The sequence below is a fragment of the Dreissena polymorpha genome, chromosome 1 (genome assembly GCF_020536995.1).
Source record: "Dreissena polymorpha isolate Duluth1 chromosome 1, UMN_Dpol_1.0, whole genome shotgun sequence".
NCBI classification, from domain to species: domain Eukaryota; kingdom Metazoa; phylum Mollusca; class Bivalvia; order Myida; family Dreissenidae; genus Dreissena; species Dreissena polymorpha.
Window position 1 is genome coordinate 132,426,246 of NC_068355.1, and position 17,906 is coordinate 132,444,151.

A 17,906-nucleotide genomic window follows, 5' to 3' on the forward strand; every position below is an offset into this window, starting at 1 on the left:
GTGTTGCAGTCTAGTAAATCTGTCCATCAAATCAAATAGAGGTCAAGTATTTTGTGTTGCGATCGATAATAACTCGGGTAGAGGTCAAGCGGATCGGGTACAGATCGTGTAAAAGACGTCAATCTGATCGCCACACGATTGCTTCACGATAAACTCGATCTTCTACTCAACTTATACACGACCACTGCCTGAGGGCTTCTCGATCCATTTCCTACTCGACCGCTACTCGATAGTTTTTGACATGTAAAAAAATATCGGGTAGGAAGCCCGACCAATGCCGACCTACCCAACCGCCCCCGGCCACACATGCCGACCAAACCAGACCAATACCTGACCGCTTGGACGGGCTTGATCGAGTTGATCTGATCGGCAGTGGGAACCCAGCTTAAGGTACAGAAAGTACCCTTACATCATCACTGAACAATAACCATCTTGAATGATGTTCAAAGCATGCCAATTACTTATTCTATTTGTGAAACCTATTCATTTAAATTTTACATCATTGACAATTTTGATGATCAAAATACATGACCATAAAAAGTAACAATTTAGGATACATCTGAAAAGCTTTGTCAGCCATGTTTAAAGGCAGGTAACAGAGGAATGTGTACATCACTTGAATAAAAAAGTGTCTTGCACATGTTCACTTAAAGGTGACATACTTAAAATTTAAATTTAATTGCTTGAGAAATGTGGACGTATTTCCCTCCACAAACTTGTTGCATTTTATGAGAACTGACCAAACGACCATCTGATAAAACCACTGACCTAGTTACTCTAATATACCCCTTCTAAAACTTTCTTCAGGGCTGGAGTTTCACCCTTTCCCGCTCAGAAGCAAAAAGAAAATTGCTTTATGCAACCAGCATAAAACTAGAACAGCCTGGCTAGTAACTTGCAGTGTGTTCAGGTTTTATGCTGTTTGCTGCTCATCAGTATCAAAAAGTTAGAAATGAACCTTTGGAATCTAAAATTTAAGTCTTAAATCTAATTAGATTTTCTCAGGTCCTACAAACACCTCAAAATGCATATCTGAGCGATTATATTTTATTAAATAGGTTCACTTACCGCCACCGTTAGTATATGCCAAATAAGGGAAGCGCCACACATTCCCAAGGCCTACAGAGTAGCCCAGTAGTGACATAAGGAAGTCAAAGCGACCACTCCAGTTGCCTCGGTCAGGCATATCTGGAACCTCCCCGACAAGGTCATCATCCAAGGGTGTAAGTACCGCCGTACTGGAGATGTCCTGAACAAGGCTCTCGTTGGGATTCTGAAAATAATGATGAAATGAAAGTTAATGAAATGAAAGTTGATGAAATGAAAGTTGATGAAATGAAAGTTGGTGAAATGAAAGTTGATGAAATGAAAGTTGATGAAATAAAAGTTGATGAAATGAAAGTTGGTCAAATGAAAGTTGATGAAATGAAAATTGATGAAATAAAAGTTGGTGACGAGTGTGCATACGTAAAGTGTATTACTGAGACAAGTGAATCAATGGGTTCTGGGAAATCTGAGCTTAATGCAAGCGTCGTTAAGTGTCGTCCCAGATGAGCCTGTTCAGTCTTCAAAGGCTAATACGGGACAACACTTTGAGTCAAAACTGGGTTTTTTCCGTTAGAAGAGACTTCTCTTAAATTCCATAAAAGGGAAAATGTCAAAGTTTCATCCTGATTAGCATGTGCAGTCCAGGCTTATAAATGACCACACTTTCCGCATAATCTGGATTTTTCTTTAAGAAGAGACTGCCCTTAAATGAAAAATTCCATAAACGCGGAAATTGTTGTCCCTAAATTAGGACAACACTTTACCCACAAGCATAAAGCCTAGTTTTTCCAGAACAAGGCTCACTGAGTCAAGTAGGAGACTGCATTCAGGTCTCACAACTACAAAACATACTTAAACTCAAACTTGATCCTATTCTTAATCTTTCTAAGTGGACAATCTGCCATACATAATTACATTAGGACAATATCACCAACACAAAATGATTGTCTATTGCACTTTTCTTTTTAAAGATTTGCCAAACTGTTTAACAGGTTTCACAAAAAAATGTCTGTATCACAAAGAAACAAATGTTTCCTATAGTTCCTGTGCATGTAAACACCAAATTTCTTTGTCTTTAAAAACGCTGTTAACTGAACTAGTTTCAGGCAACTACTCCTATAGCAACCTTCATCAATACTGTCCATTTTGTCACTATCAATATGAAAATACCATCATCATAACACAATTGGAGACAACTTGTTCCCAATATTTCTGAAGTTGTTAGCTATGGATTAAGTCAGTTCATCCGGACGGACTTATTTATTTGTAAATTCCAAAACTGCTTTCTAAACCATGCCTGCACAATTCAACAAGCAATGGTGCAGTACCTAAAGTTTGTAAAAAGAAATTCATATGGCAAGACTCATATTTTAAGTTTTGCCAACAGCAATTTTCTTAAATTTCAACTCTTAAAAATACTTTTGCAATCAAATTTGACTGTTATAAATTGTATTCTCTTAATGATAAAATTGATTTCATTTTCTTTATAAAGACCCTTGCATATTTTAAATGTAAAATATACTGGGCATCTTGAAATGGTTACATCTGCCATGTTGTCAGTAACATGCTTTCACCAAAGTTAATAATTTCAGGTAATAACTGTACAGCTATAGAAAACATATCTGTATCTTCTGAAGTCACATGAAAATTAGAAAATGATCTGAAAATCATATGATTACCATTATACCCAACCCATGCGAAAGACGTCCGACCTCGAACATTTCCGATAAAATTTGCTGAGGTCCGGTATCTGTCCCGAAACTGGCGGTCCTCATGTCCGAAACGAAAAAAACAATAAGTAAAACTTTGTTTTGGTTGGAAATGAAAATGAAACTACGAATATGTCAAAAAATACTGACTGGTATGAATTAATCTACTTTGATAGACGGTATGACATAAAAAGATTTGTTACAAACCAGTCAAACTTGCTATCTTTACTTGTGACCTAACAAACTCGTAGTGCTTATTCTTTGAACCTGTCAAATACTGCGCGTTGTTTTGTGACGTAAGCGACACAACACATTTTTAATTGGTTGACATGAATTTTACTGGTTTCAATCCTTGTGATAATCGTAAAGCGAAAGCGGGGAACCATACGACCTTTGCCTGTTCCGTTTCAACATTGAAAGCGAAAATCAGCACTTCAACCGGTTGCGAATACGTGTATTTTTTATCAGGTGATTTTGTTTCATATTGTATTTGTTTTACGTTTTTGCAATACCTTTTATTTGTGTAAAGTCTTAATCTATTAATTTCTGAGCCTGATTATTATTTTTTAACTAAACACTAAAACTAGCTGTAAAGTGTGTCACTGTCAGACTCATAATGACATTTTCATTGCTACGTTATTTTGACGGGGCTAAGTCTGGCGAAAAAAGAAAATGCCAGGTGAGTATTGACCAAAGAGCAGAGGAAAATAAAAAGAGGTGGAAGGCTTATGAAGTAGAAAAACGTGACGAAATAGGATTTCAAGAGGTTTGGAAAAAGGACAGGCCATGGCTTCAATTTAATGATGTACCCGGGTATTTGGAATTGTAAAACATTGTGAACGAAATAATGAAACAAATAATCTCTATTAAAGGTATTCTCTGGTATTTGGTTAAAGAAAAACAAGGTCCGGTAAAATCTGGTTAGGTCCTGTAAATTTTAAAAGTTATAGGACCTCATGTCCTGTAAGAATTTTTTTTTCTTTCGCATTGGTTGATTATACCCAGCATGGGGAGATATCAACATATCCCAATCACTCTGCGAAAAGAATGAAAACATTCTACTCAAAATTGAACATACAGAAACAATAAACAGTGGGTTTGTTGGTCAAATTTGTGGGCGAATTCCTCACTCCCAATCTCAAAAAGAACTTTTAAGCATTTAAAATTTAAAGCAAAACGGTTTAAGCAAATAAACATTTCCAATCCAAAGACCCCCCCCCCCCCCCCCAAAGCCCCATTCCTAAAATGGTGAAAAAACACTGATACACGAGATTTTGTATGATTGAAAAAAAAAGGTTAACAAGCACATTAACATTCAAACTGGGTAAAATAAAACAAGAACAAGAAATGTGTTTGTTGGAAACACTATGTCCCCTTATGCGACGCTTTGAATTTATTTATTTTTTTACCTTTGACCTTGAAGGATGACCTTTACCTTTCACCACTCAAAATGTGCAGCTCCCTGAGATACACATGCATGCCAAATATGAAGTTGCTATCTTCAATATTGCAAAAGTTATAGCAAAATGTTAAAGTTGGAGCAAACAAACACACAAACCAACCAACCAACAGACAGGGCAAAAACAATATGTCCCCCACTATAGTGGTGGGGGACATAAAAAGTACTTGCCATTCAATTTCATAAGATTGGATTGATTTATGTTCTTACAATTCAACCAGAGTTGGAAAGTTAATGCTTTAAGCCCTCTTGAATGGAACATTCATAACAAGAGCTATTGAGCTAACAGGCCACTATTTAACAATCTCTTAGTTCATTTGATGTTTGGAAAAAAACAGAAATCCCAATAAGTTGAACAACAATTGTACAATCTGAAATTTTACAAAATTTAAAGCCTACAGTTATTTTTTGTGTTGTTGGGGGAGGGGGTGGGGGTTTATTTTACAGCCTGTGCTTTTTGGATTGTGAAAAATAGCACAATTAACCATAAAGTTGGGAAAATTGAAATGTTATTAATATAATTATCCCCACGCTTTTTGAAAAAAAGGTGGGGATATTGTGGTTATCTCCGCCGTCCGTCCGTCCGTCTGTCCGTCCATCCTGGCCACTATCTCCTCCTACACTAAAAGCACTAGAACCTTGAAACTTACACACATGGTAGCTATGAGCATATGTGCGACCCTGCACTATTTGGAATTTTGATCTGACCCCTGGGTCAAAAGTTATAGCGGTTGGGGTGGGGCCGCGTCAGAAATTATCACTCATTTTTTTAGGTTATTTTACATTGACTTCTTTATTTCTACACCGATTCACTTCAAATTGATACTGGACCTCTCTTATGACAATACGGTCAGTCTCAACCATGCATGGCCCCATTCCCAACCCTGGGGCGCCCCGCCCACATAGGCCACACCCACCAAAAATTTCCATTTACTATAATTTTTTCATTTCTACACGGATTCACTTCAAATTGATACTGAACTTTTGTTAGGACATTAGGGTCAATCTCAACTATGCATGGCCCCAATCCCAACCCTGGGGCGCCCGCCCACATAGGCCACACCCACCAAAAAATTCCATTTACTATATTTTTTTCATTTCTACACGGATTCACTTCAAATTGATACTGAACTTCTCTTATGACATTAGGGTCAATCTCAACTATGCATGGCCCCATAACCAACCCTGGGGCCCCGCCCACATAGACCACACCCACCCAAAATTGCCTTTACTATAATTTCTTCATTTCTACACCGATTCACTTCAAATTGATATTGAACTTCTCTTATGACAATACAGTCAATCTCAACTATGCATGGCCCCATTACCAACCCTGGGGCGCCCCGCCCACATAGACCACACCCACCCAAAATTGCCTTTTACTATAATTTCTTCATTTCTACACCGATTCACTTCAAATTGATACTGAACCTCTCTTATGACAATACGGTCAATCTCAACTATGCATTGGCCCCATTACCAACCCTGGGGCCCCGCCCACATAGACCACACCCACCCAAAATTGCTTTTTACTATAACTTCTTCATTTCTACACCAATTCACTTCTAATTGATACTGAACTTCTCTTATGACAATACGGTCAATCTCAGCTATGCATGGCCCCATTACCAACCCTGGGGCACACCTAGGTCAAACATTCGGCGTGGGGATACGCGTCGGCCTCTGCCGCGCCATTTCTAGTTAAATATTAACAGTATTCCAATAGTATTTAAGTGCATCTTTAATTGCATTTTAAAACTTTATATTACAAAGTCTTAAGGAATTATATAGCTGTATAATAACTCAATAAACATATTATTGATTTTCTTGGAAAAGTTTTGCTTTTTATTTGGGAAATTTTGGTCAGTTTTTTTTTAAAGAAAAATGTTACTTTTTGCCATTGGGAAACTGCCTGTAAGAGGCTGTAATATTGGGCAAAAAAATCACTGGTCTAATAAATGTTTTTCTTTAAAAGAACATTATAAGATGTCAGGTGACATTATTAAAAAGCTTTCTTACTGTTCTGGTTTTATTTCAAAGAATGATATAAGCTGTCAGTTGATATTACAATGCAACTTAACCTACAAACTTCATAAACACCATTAAATTTGTTTTATATTTATTAATTTTTTCCCTGGTTCCATTTAATTCAAATTCATACAGGTGTTAAGATAAGTGCTATAAGGTAAATGGAGCCATTGCATCATCTGTTTTGGACAGTTTTACATTGACTTTCACAAACAACACATCCTAATTTATGTGAAGTTCATCACTAATTTATTTTAAATGATAATGTGTTAATTTTCGATCCCCACATAGGCTTTTAAAATTAAATCCGTCAATTAAGTACCGTGAAATTAGATACCGATCAATTAATGTTTAGGGTTTAAGTCGGGTATGGTGGTTTCACCGTTTGTCCTTCAAAAATAAAGGATAAATGTATGTTTGCACGTATACATTTCAGTTTGTAAACACATTCATAAACAAGAGCTGTTTGAAAAACATGCATGTACCCCCCCCCCCCCATATGGGCTTTCAGTTGTAGTGGTGGCCATTGAGTGAATACGTTTTTGTCACATTTAGTAACATTGATCTTTGACCGAGTGACCTGAAAATCAATAGGGGTCATCTGCCAGTCATGATCAATGTACCTATGAAGTTTCATGATCCTAGTCCTAATTATTCTTGAGGTATCATCAGGAAACCATTTACTGTTTTGAGTCACTGTGACCTTTGACCTAGTGACCTGAAAATTAATAGGGGTCGTCTGCCAGTCATGATCAATGTACCCATGAAGTTTTATGATCCTAGGCGTAAGCATTCTAGAGTTATCATCCGGAAACCATTTTACTCTTTTGTGTCACTGTGACCTTGACCTTTGACCTAGTGACCTGATCCTAGTTTCATGATCCTAGGTAAGCATTCTTGAGTTATCATCCTGAAACCATTTTACTGTTTTAAGTCATGGTGACTTTGAAATTTGACCTAGTGACCTGAAAATCAATAGGGGTCATCTGCCAGTCATGATCAATGTTCCTATGAAGTTTCATGATCCTAGGCGTAAGCACTTTTGAGTTATCATCCGGAAACCATTTTACTGTTTCAAGTCACTGTGACCTTGACCTTTGACCTAGTGACCTGAAAATCAATAGGGGTCATCTGCCAGTCATGATCAATGTACCTATGAAGTTTCATGATCCTAGGCAGAAGCGTTCTTGAGTTATCATCCCAAAACCATCTGGTGGACGGAGGAACCGACAGACCGACATGTGCGAAACAATATACCCCTCTTCTTCGAAAGGGGGGCATAATTAAAGGAACCTAGCATACCCCAGTATCATGTTTACAAGACTTTATCAATCTAGAATTTTGTTATAAGAGTAAAGTAACCACTGTTTAACCGTCTGAAACAATATGAATGACAGTTTTGTTAAGACATATCTTGACGTAACAATCCATTTTTGTCTACATCAGTTTAATATGCCTCAACTTCTAAAGGGTCTTGGAAAACAAGAAGTACAGCCTCCTAGCTGATATGGAATATCTTACCAATATATAAATCGATAATCCCCTGGAAGCAAAGTAATGAATTTTTAAAATGTCTAGGACAAGAGGGCCTGAAAGGCCCAAAGTCGCTCACCTGAGATAAAAACAACAACAATGTGACCAAACTATTTTTATTCTTTCCAAACATTCATCATTTATACGTAAGCAATAATGCAAACAATACAAACAATTCATATAGAAATAAACTTTCAAAAGTTAATCACAGTTAAAACAAGGTTTCGAAAACAATTAAACACATTCATGTCTACACTTGGTCAACAGTTTGTGTTCAGTACGAGACAATTGCCTGTATAAAGCACTAGGATAAACAAACACCCATGATCACTATAATTGAATTCACTCACAAACTTCACTTTCACTAAACAAATAATTAAGAACTCACTTTTATTGTATTATTCACTAATTCAATATTTTCACTTAGAGAAAAAAAATACTAATTCACTTTGCCATAGTAATCACTTAACTAATAATTGCACTTATTTAAAGAACTTGACTAACTCCACTAAATTAACATTCCCAGTTAGTGAAACACAGTAAATCGTTAATTCAAAATTTTCATTTAGAGAAAAATAAGACTAAGTCACTTTAAATTGGTGAAATTTCAACTAAGAACATTTAACTCACCTCCATGATAAAACTAACAGTTGCTACATTAAACAGGTCTGGCAGATTAGTAATTCACTAACCCCAATCTTTCAATTAGTGGACTAACTCTTTCAACTTAGAGCCAGGGGGTCTAGCATTAGTCTTTCACATGTATACCCAGATGTTTTGGTTGATTAATTCATATGGGAGAGGTCAACAATGTGCCAGTCCCCTGATTCTGAAGTGTAGCAGGCATAGTAACAAAGGTAAACATCCAATCAAATGAGATCACTGCTATTCTTAGCATCCAGGTAAAGATAAGCACTGATCAATGATCATCACTGACCACTGATGTAAACTATCTGCACTTACAGAGAGTTAAAAGCATTTATTTCATTTCTTAAGAATTATCATACAATGAAAATATACTAGATCTATAATTAATGAATTTATAAGTTAACATATCATCAATGAATTTAAAAGTTATTAAAAATTGTAATTTAAAGAATAATTATTGTAAGAATAAAAACATTCCCCACCCCCACCCCTCCTCCACCGGCCATGTTTTTCCACCCATCATGACCATTTTCGAACTCGTCCGAGATATTTTTAAAATTGATGTTTAATTTTTTTTTATGATGATTAGGTAAAAAATGTGACTTCTAGAGTGTTCACAAGCTTTTTTTACTAAATAAATATAAGGACAAGGGACAAAATTGTCACAAAACCAGGTTTTCATTGTGAAAAAAAAATCTGATAAAGGGAGAAAACTCAAACTGAACTTTTGAAATGAACAAACAAAATTAACCCCCTTTGTAAGTTTGTTTAAAAAAAAATAAATCTATTTTTGACCTTTGAACTCAAAGTGTGACCTTGACCTTGGAGATATCGACGTAATTATTTCGCGCGACACACTGTCCAATGATGGTGAACAAATGTGCCAAATGATTTTAAAATCTGACAATGAACGACATAGTTATGGCCCGGACAAGCTTGTTCCGCCAGCCCGCCAGCCAGCCAGCCCGCCAGCCAGCCAGCCCGCCCGCATTCGCCAATCTAATAACCAGTTTTTTCCTTCGGAAAACCTGGTTAAAAATGACCCCCCCCCCCCCCCCCCCCCCCCCGGCGGCCACATTTTTTTACCAGTCTAAACCATTTTCGAACTCAACCGTCATATCCAAGAAGTTCACAATCTGTCAAAAAAACTGATATAAATATTAGTTTCTGTGAGTCTAGAAGTTGCTTCAAAAATTTAGTTTATAAAATAAGTCTAACTTAATCTAAAGAACAAAATTGATGGAGAGTGGAAAACTCCAGTTACTCAAATGTAAAAAAATAAGAAGAATTTACAAAAGTTATTTCAATCAAAAGAGTCTTTCTAATTTAGAAAATGCCAAATATCAAGGTTGCCATGGAAACAGTTTCATAGCACAGTAGTCTGCTAAATACACCAAAAAACAGTAGGTTAACTTGGCTTATCAGTAAAATTCAAAGATAAGGCTCGACAGTGCATTAGTACATGTACATTTATTTTATGAGATAGGTTTATTAAATTGCATGCAAACTACTGTCTTTATGTACACCACATTTTATGAAAGAAGTCCCAGGTTTATACAAGGGAGTTAATTATTACTTAACTATTAGAAAGTATGTACAGGCTATCTTTCTTTAACATTATGGCTTATCACAACTAGACTGTTTTAACTAAAACATATAGAGAAAACTACCCGCCCCTTGGCAGCCATGTATTTCAAGCAAAGGTTACCATTTCTGAACTCATCCAAGATATTATTGGGACAAATCTTCTGAGCAAGTTTCATGAAGATCGGAAAAAAAATGTGGCCTCTAGAGTGTTAACAAGGTTTTACTATAGCCATATAAGGAAAAATGCCCCGCCCCCTGGCGGCCATGTTTTTCAACCAACCAACATCATTTTTCGAACTCGTCCAATATATTATTTGGATGAATCTTCTGACCAAGTTTTATGAGGATCGGACAATAAATGTGGCCTCTAGAGTGTTAACAAGATTTTGCAATAGCCATATAAGGAAAAATGCCCCGCCCCTTGGCAGCCATGTTTTTCAAGCAAACGTAACCATTTTCGAACTCATCCAAGATATCATTTAAACCAATCTTTTGACCAAATTTCATGAAGATAGGACAATAAATGTGGCTTCTAGAGAGTGAACAAGGCAAATGTTGACGTCGCACAACGGATAACGGACAAAAGGCGATCACAAAAGCTCACCATGAGCACGTTGTGCTCAGGTGAGCTCAAAATGAAATACAATTCACAAGGGGGAGGCAAATAGTCGCACACATACAATTCTTATTTTTCGGACAGTGCCAGCTGTTCAAGGGTCTTAGGAAAGATGGCTGTCAGCATAGCAAGCAATAATTGATTTATAAAGCTATCTAAAACTATTAAGAATGTCTAGAATGTAGGTGGCTAGGTGATGATATACCTTAACATATAGTGACATCGGAATTTTAAAGGTGCAGTTCTAGGGATACATATCAGAACTGACCCACTAGCCTATGGCCCCTACAATTTCTGATGAATCCAAAGACTGTCTATGAAACTTGTTACACTCTGTAAACGAAAAATAGAAAGGCCAATGGTGAGCAACCATGGCAAAAATTTCAAATTGATTAGGATCTTCATGAAGTTGGGATATGGTCTTTACCTAGCAACCTGAAGGTCATGGGTTCGATCCCCACTGTGGGAGCATTCTTTAGATTTCCCCCAAAGACATCAAGTACTAGTCCTACCCTGTAATGGACTCTAGTGCGTTTCAACAAGTCTCTGGCTTTCAATGCAATTGAGGTTAAATAAATACGTTTAAACTAAACTAAAATGTTAGTTCCTTATCCTGATATTGACAATATGAGGATTGTACCTCATCTTCCGTGGGGTAATTCCCTCGTGTTTCACCCTCATTCTTGTAGTAGGCTACGCTGTACTTGCTCTTGTCATTGCGCTTGTCTCCGCTGTTATGGCGTCTATTGTCCCCGCTGCCATGACGCCTATGGTCCCCACTGCCACCATGGTACTTCTCTGTCCCTCTCTGAATAAGTTAAATACATGTTGTAGTTTGGTTTGGTTTATTTACAGAACTGTTGTTCATCAGATTTTCTAGAATTTAACCCTATGGATTTCAGCTGTGACCTGTCATACTTTAAACACATATCAATTTAAAAGAGTTAGAAGGTATAAAAGTAATGATATGCTTGTTGTCACAACTTTTCATTATTAAAAACAGCACACAAGAGTTCTGTCCCTTGAGGCATAAAACATGTGAGAGTTCTACTGATTGATTTAGAGTGTTCTGTAGTGTATATAGTATACAGATGTTCTAAATATGTAGACATGTTCTGAATTGTATATAAATGTTCTAGTTACATCTGAATGTTCTGCATTAACAACAGATGTTATAGTTATATAGGAATATTCTGTATTGTATATGGATGTTCTAGTTATAAAGGAATTCATTCTGTATTGTTTATTGAAGTTCCAGTTATTTAGGAAATGGTTCTGCATTTTATATGATAGTTCTAGTTATAAAGAATTGGTCCGCATTGGATTATAAATGTTCTTGTTATATATGAATAAAGGAGACAATTCAACCTATAACAACACAAATTTGTGGTGTGTGACCTAAGGAATACATGCAGACTTTGAAAACAAGCTTAAAGAGTGATCACCACGTCAGGTCTAAATGAAAGCTGTTTCACTAGATAATCTGATTTCATATTTGCACAGTAATTCTTTGCACAGCAATACAACACTTATCTGGTATTAACCCACTATTTCATGTACATTCTAAAGGCTTGTCGTAGATTGAAATCATGACTGAATCTAGCTTGTAGATGCAAGGCTTCATCAGGGTTCTTGTTAACCCATTTATGCCCAGCGGACTCTCCCATCCTTGTAAATTGGATCAATTTATTTCCAAAATTAGGGATGTCTAGTATATTTATTTCTATATTTAGAATATTACTTACTGAAATTCCTTTAAGCAAACAGCGGAGACCCAGATGAGACGCCGCATCATGCGGCGTCTCATCTGGGTCTACGCTGTTTGCAATGTCCTTTTATCAGGAGGCTAGGCATGAATGGGTTAAATTTGTCCACGAATGGCTTTGATTCAGCATCCAGAGAATGTTCTTTAAATCAGGCAAAGTAAGGGTCCTACTGGGCTATTAAACAATCTTCAACTGTTAACTGCTTGAGCATAACTAGCAGCTGACACTGGCATAAAGCAAAAAAAGTATGAAGACTGTTTAACCCTTTACCGCTTAGAAACGTATTTTAACATTTCCAGTCAATAATAAAGTTATATTTAATTATATTAAATTAAAGACCTATCTTCCTAGATTGAACTTTTAAAGGCTTTATTCCCCTTAGATACTGATGAGCAGCAAACAGCATAAAACCTGAACAGACTGCGAGTTACTCGCAGGCTGTTCTGGTTTTATGCTGTTTGCACATAGCCATTTTAACTTTGTTTGAAAACATTCTTTCACATGCAAGCCAAAATGACCATTTTGAACTTAAGTTGGTATAAAGAACAAAATCTAACAAGCAAATTTGTTGAATTGATATCCCCCGCCAATAAATAAATTTGATGCTAAACTTTTTCTCAGTCATTATGATTGTCTCAAAGAAACATTACAAACTATAAACCCCTGAACTGTACAAACTACTGCAGCCCTTACGAATAATATAATACACACAATTCAGGATAAATGTACTTGGGAAGTCAAGAAGTGATAACAGTGTTTTTTTTTCACTTATAGGGGAATGGTGGCGGGGCCCGTCCAAAGTGGAAAAAATGCGTCGTTTTTTAGGAAAAGGGGAAAATTAAAAATTCACTCTTTTATATGTAATGATATTTATTATATGAATACACAATTTCATGTTTGTATGAATATAATATTCACAGAAGAATGTCTCTGTCCTTTTTCTGAAATATATATCAATGATTTTTTCAACATTAGTTTCAGACAGTTCAGCCTTCATGCACAGTCTCAGTTTTCTTAGCCATTTTGAGTCTAATTGAGTTTTTTAAATCAATTAAATGGCAAATTTGAGCATTTTTTATCAATAAAATGGACCAAATGGAAATGTTTTTATCAACAAATATTGACACAATATAGATACATCAGGCCTTTTCCTGGCCATTTTGGGAGAAAAATGCAATTCATGTGAAAAGTCCACTGATTTGGGAAAATCTAATCAAATTTACTATAACATTTTAAAATAACTAAAAATCATATAAATTATAGTTATATACTTTGTTAGTTATTTATGAAATAAATTTGAGATTTATCATGATTATGAAACAGTTCTTTCTAAAAAACAAAAAACAAAATTTTTTGACAACTGGAGGGGATTTTTTTTACAAAATGGGGAGAAAAAATATACGCTTTTTTGGAGGGGAATGGGGCCGAATATCGGCCCCGAAATTGCCATAAAAATAAACACTGGATAACAACACAGCTTCTGACAAACAAGTATTAGTTCAGAGAAAATTGCCTAAGATTACAAGTCTATGGTCTGCTCAACATAGCAAGCCCACTGAGAACTGCGGTCTGTGGTATTCCATGGAAACAGACCTTCACAAATATGCAATAGATTGAATACAGAAACACAGCTTATAAATAGGAAGACAAATGCTTCCCGATATTTCTAACAGGCAGTGCAGAATGCGCATATGATAACCCACTATGCCAGGCTATCCTCAACTATTCATAACCAACTTATCCAATAAAGGGACCAATGTCAATAAAAAGTTTCCTCATTTATTTTTATCACAGAATGTGCCATATTTATATCAAAGAATCTGCTTCTTAAAGCTGATAGTTGCCAAACTGAAATAAAACCTTGCAAGCAATTTTGTCGAAAAGGCGTAACTGAAGGTAAGACTCACACAAATTTGTTCATTTTTCTTATCCACGGCTTTATGTAGGCGTGTATGGTTTTTTTTGGGTGAATTATTGCAAAATGAGTGACCGTGTACAAAACCAACCGCCTACACCATAAAATAGCCTAAGAAAGTCTTGCCCTGTCACACCACAGACACCATAGTATGGGCTAGTTAGGCTAAATAATGATCATTTGGTTACAATATATCATATTATATGAGTAATATTTTGATTGGAAGAAGAATTTGGAATTTTAGGCAGTCATTTGTGAAAATATATACTTTTTTAGAATGGGACATATAAAATCTTGGAGAAAGGCCTGCAAAGCCAAAACCACGCTTGCTCCTTTTAGTCTGATATCAATTAGCAAATAGATATTTAATCTTTAGATCTAAGGTTCCAACAGTTATTAGATTAATAGACCATATTTATACAGCCTATTAGTGCCCCTTATAGTCTGATATCAATTAGCAGCTAGATAAAGAATCTTCAGATCATCCCCTCCAACAGGTACTAGATTAATAGATTATAGATTATAGAGTCTGATTTGAGATGGAACAGAAGAGTCAAATAAAACATGAAAGGACTGTTACTAACACAATTTGTTTAATATCAAGTTAAAAATGTGGTCAGAAGAAATTTACTACTGCCATTCAGTTGAAAAAGAAAAATTAATAAACAATCTTAAAAATGTTTCTAACTATGTTGATTTGAATCTTATATTATGATATTTTTTTTCAAACACATGCACAAATCAAAATTATACCTATAACTCTGTGACACAAGTAAAAGGTCTGGGAGTAAAAATAAAGTTGAAATTCAATTAATAATAATAATAATAATCTTGAATGTTTGAATAACACACTAACAAATTGTGAGTCTTTTATTTGTCATTAAAACAATTATCAAGAAGGCCTAAAATCTAAACTATATTTTTGTATGGGACAAGGGCCTCTTGCTGAGAAACAGAATTAGTGACGTTATGTTACACGGACAAGTAAACAACTTTGATATGTCCATGACCCTGTCCAATTCAACAAAAGTAACAAATTGGCAAAGGCAAAACAGTCTTTGAAAATAGATAATTGAAGCTGGTTTAAACCAAATAGTTCAAATGAAATGGTCAAGCCTTGGACACTGGGGTCAGCTTTCCACTATAAATCCTCTAATCAATTAACTTGTACTTGATTTCAATACCAAAACATTGGTCAAAAGGTCAGAAAACAACCTATTAATCAGTTTGAAACTTTCATTTCAGATTAGTTTAAAACTTCCATTTCAGATTAATAAAATAAATGCTTCCATTTTGTGCATGTGAACACAATCTTCGGTGAACTCAGGCATTCAAAAACACCTAAACTTTACACTCCTGAAAGCCCTATGAAAATATTTATCAGATTAGTATTAAGGTTTCATTTAAAATAACCGAAACCAACATTTTGAAAACGAACAATAATGAACAAGGGGTGGACATGCTTAGAGATGTGGTATCTTTTAATGATAGAGAATAAAAGTACACATTTTATTTTTTATTGCGTTTAAGTTTGGAACTTTATTTTAAAACAGTGCATATCATTAAGGGCTTTTATTTTTGAAAATTTTACCTTTGGAGCTTTATTAACAATATTCAAGGTTTACATTTTTACATCATTTCTACAACAAATACAATAACATTCACACTGAAAAATGTCCCACTGAAAAATGTATTTACACCGGTAGTATGGGTGTTGAATTCACATACAGAACATTAAATGTTCTGTTTTGTCACATGAAGTAATTACTTTACAGTTCAATATTCAGTACATTAAAATAACTGAAACTTCAAAAGAGAGAAGTACAGGATTGGTGTGGCAAAGTGTAGAAAAATAGTAACAAGAGCACCGCATAACGGGTGCCACGCTCGGCTGCGAAAGCTTGTCAGAATTTATTTTTTTCAAGAGGTCACAGTGACCTTGACCTTTGACCTAGTGACCCAAAAATGGGTGTGGCCTGTAGAACTCATCAAGGTGCATCTACATATGAAGTTTCAAAGTTGTAGGTGTAAGGACTTTTTAGAGCCAATGTTAAAAACCTTAACAAACCTTGATACGGACAGCGGACACGACGAGCTGGCTATGACAATTCCTCGGGTTTACTCAGAAAACAGCCGAGCTAAAAATAAAGTAAACTCCCAGCCCTACCTGTGAGGGTCTGTCTGTTATATCATGCATATCAACTTCTTTGTAGTCTCCCAAACATGGAACAGTCGCTGACATTTTTAATTAAATGTACTCCAAAAGTTATTTAACCTCTTCACTAAACTGTAGTCTTGAATACACAATCAATAGAATTGATATATTATTGCATTTATATCACCATACACTTAAACAGTCATGAATTAAGCATTCTCTTATCCGCACAATAACACTATATATTGGTGCCAAAAGACTGAACCATTTATGTCACTGTTCTGTGAGTGTTTATTATTTGCAACAGCCTTTAACTTCGCATAAAGTCTATGAATTGCATCATCATTAAAGGTGTTTACCTCAGTTAATGGAAATGTTCCAAAAAAAATCCACATAAAATAACTGATAAATGTGCATTGAAATCAATGGTTAGTGTTCCTCAAAATGATAAAACAGTTAAAACTTTAAACAAAAGTTATTTGCTTACTTAAACATTTCCCTTATTTTACACAATAAATCCTTGTCCAAAAACAATTACAATTCTAGTTCATGCACACAGTTTCAATATAAACTTATTAAAATAAACAAACACATAATATTATTGTTCCCTTACTCAAGAAGTCGAGCCTTAAGAATGGAAAATACCAGTGACTATGTGTTTACCTTAAAGTGGAATGTAACCTTTCACTAGAAAACATGTCACAGACGAGACCAGTATTGACTGTAACATCTGTTTGCTTGATAACTTAAGTAATCTGACTTAGATTCATGGGAAACAGAAATATATTTTACATTAGCGAGCCAAAAAAATAACAAGTACCATTGTTTTACTTGTTGGTAATTTTTCACTGTTTCCAAAGGATTTATATATTATATTATCCATATAAAACTAAAAATAACTGGCTAAGAATTAATAGTGTTTGGAATTTCCCTTATTATTTTTTCAGTGTTATAAATTATAATATATTTCAAAATATTACAGGGAGAACATCATGACTTGATTTCAAACATTATTCCATTGACAAAAAGGTGTGGTCAATCTTGTTTGGTAATCTTGTCTGTTTCTACGTTTTTCCTGTATGACACAATCCATAAGATGCAGCTGTAATGCCATGTTATCTGCTATGCACAATGTTGGCTATCATGAGAATTATGACGTTATGCAATATCCTGTATTGAACTTACCAATAAACCTGGAAGAACTGATAGGAACCAGGTGTCATTCATTGTGTGAATATTGCATCTTGCAATTATCAATTAGCCCAATTTTTTTTTTGTTTATTCTGATTTTTTATATGTTGATGCTGAACACTTAAAAATAAAGAAGATGAAAACAATGCCTGTGATAATATATGAAAGTAGAACTTAGCTCATTTTGAAATAAAGGGCTAATCTTTATACAGGTTGGTTTTCTTATCAATGAATGCTTGTGAAATTTCAACA

The 17,906-nt window shown here is 35.3% G+C and overlaps 1 protein-coding gene across 6 annotated transcripts in view; it reads right to left on the bottom strand.

The window, feature by feature from the left end:
- Nucleotides 1-17,906, bottom strand: part of LOC127850429 (sodium- and chloride-dependent glycine transporter 1-like) — a 163,739-nt gene that overhangs the window by 144,677 nt on the left and 1,156 nt on the right. For 4 of the 6 annotated variants that reach the window (XR_008035306.1, XR_008035303.1, XR_008035295.1 and 1 more), the window contains exons 1-3: nucleotides 16,476-16,811; nucleotides 11,268-11,435; nucleotides 1,069-1,273 (exon numbers count right to left, since the gene is read on the bottom strand). Coding sequence is in view for 3 of the 6 variants with exons in the window: in XM_052383462.1 (XP_052239422.1) it covers nucleotides 1,069-1,273; nucleotides 11,268-11,435; nucleotides 16,476-16,550 (448 nt within the window). In the remaining 3 variants the exon portion in view is untranslated. Of the gene's footprint in view, nucleotides 1-1,068; nucleotides 1,274-11,267; nucleotides 11,436-16,475; nucleotides 16,826-17,906 lie in introns of those variants that run through there. The other 2 variants (XM_052383469.1, XM_052383480.1) reach the window with 2 other exon arrangements.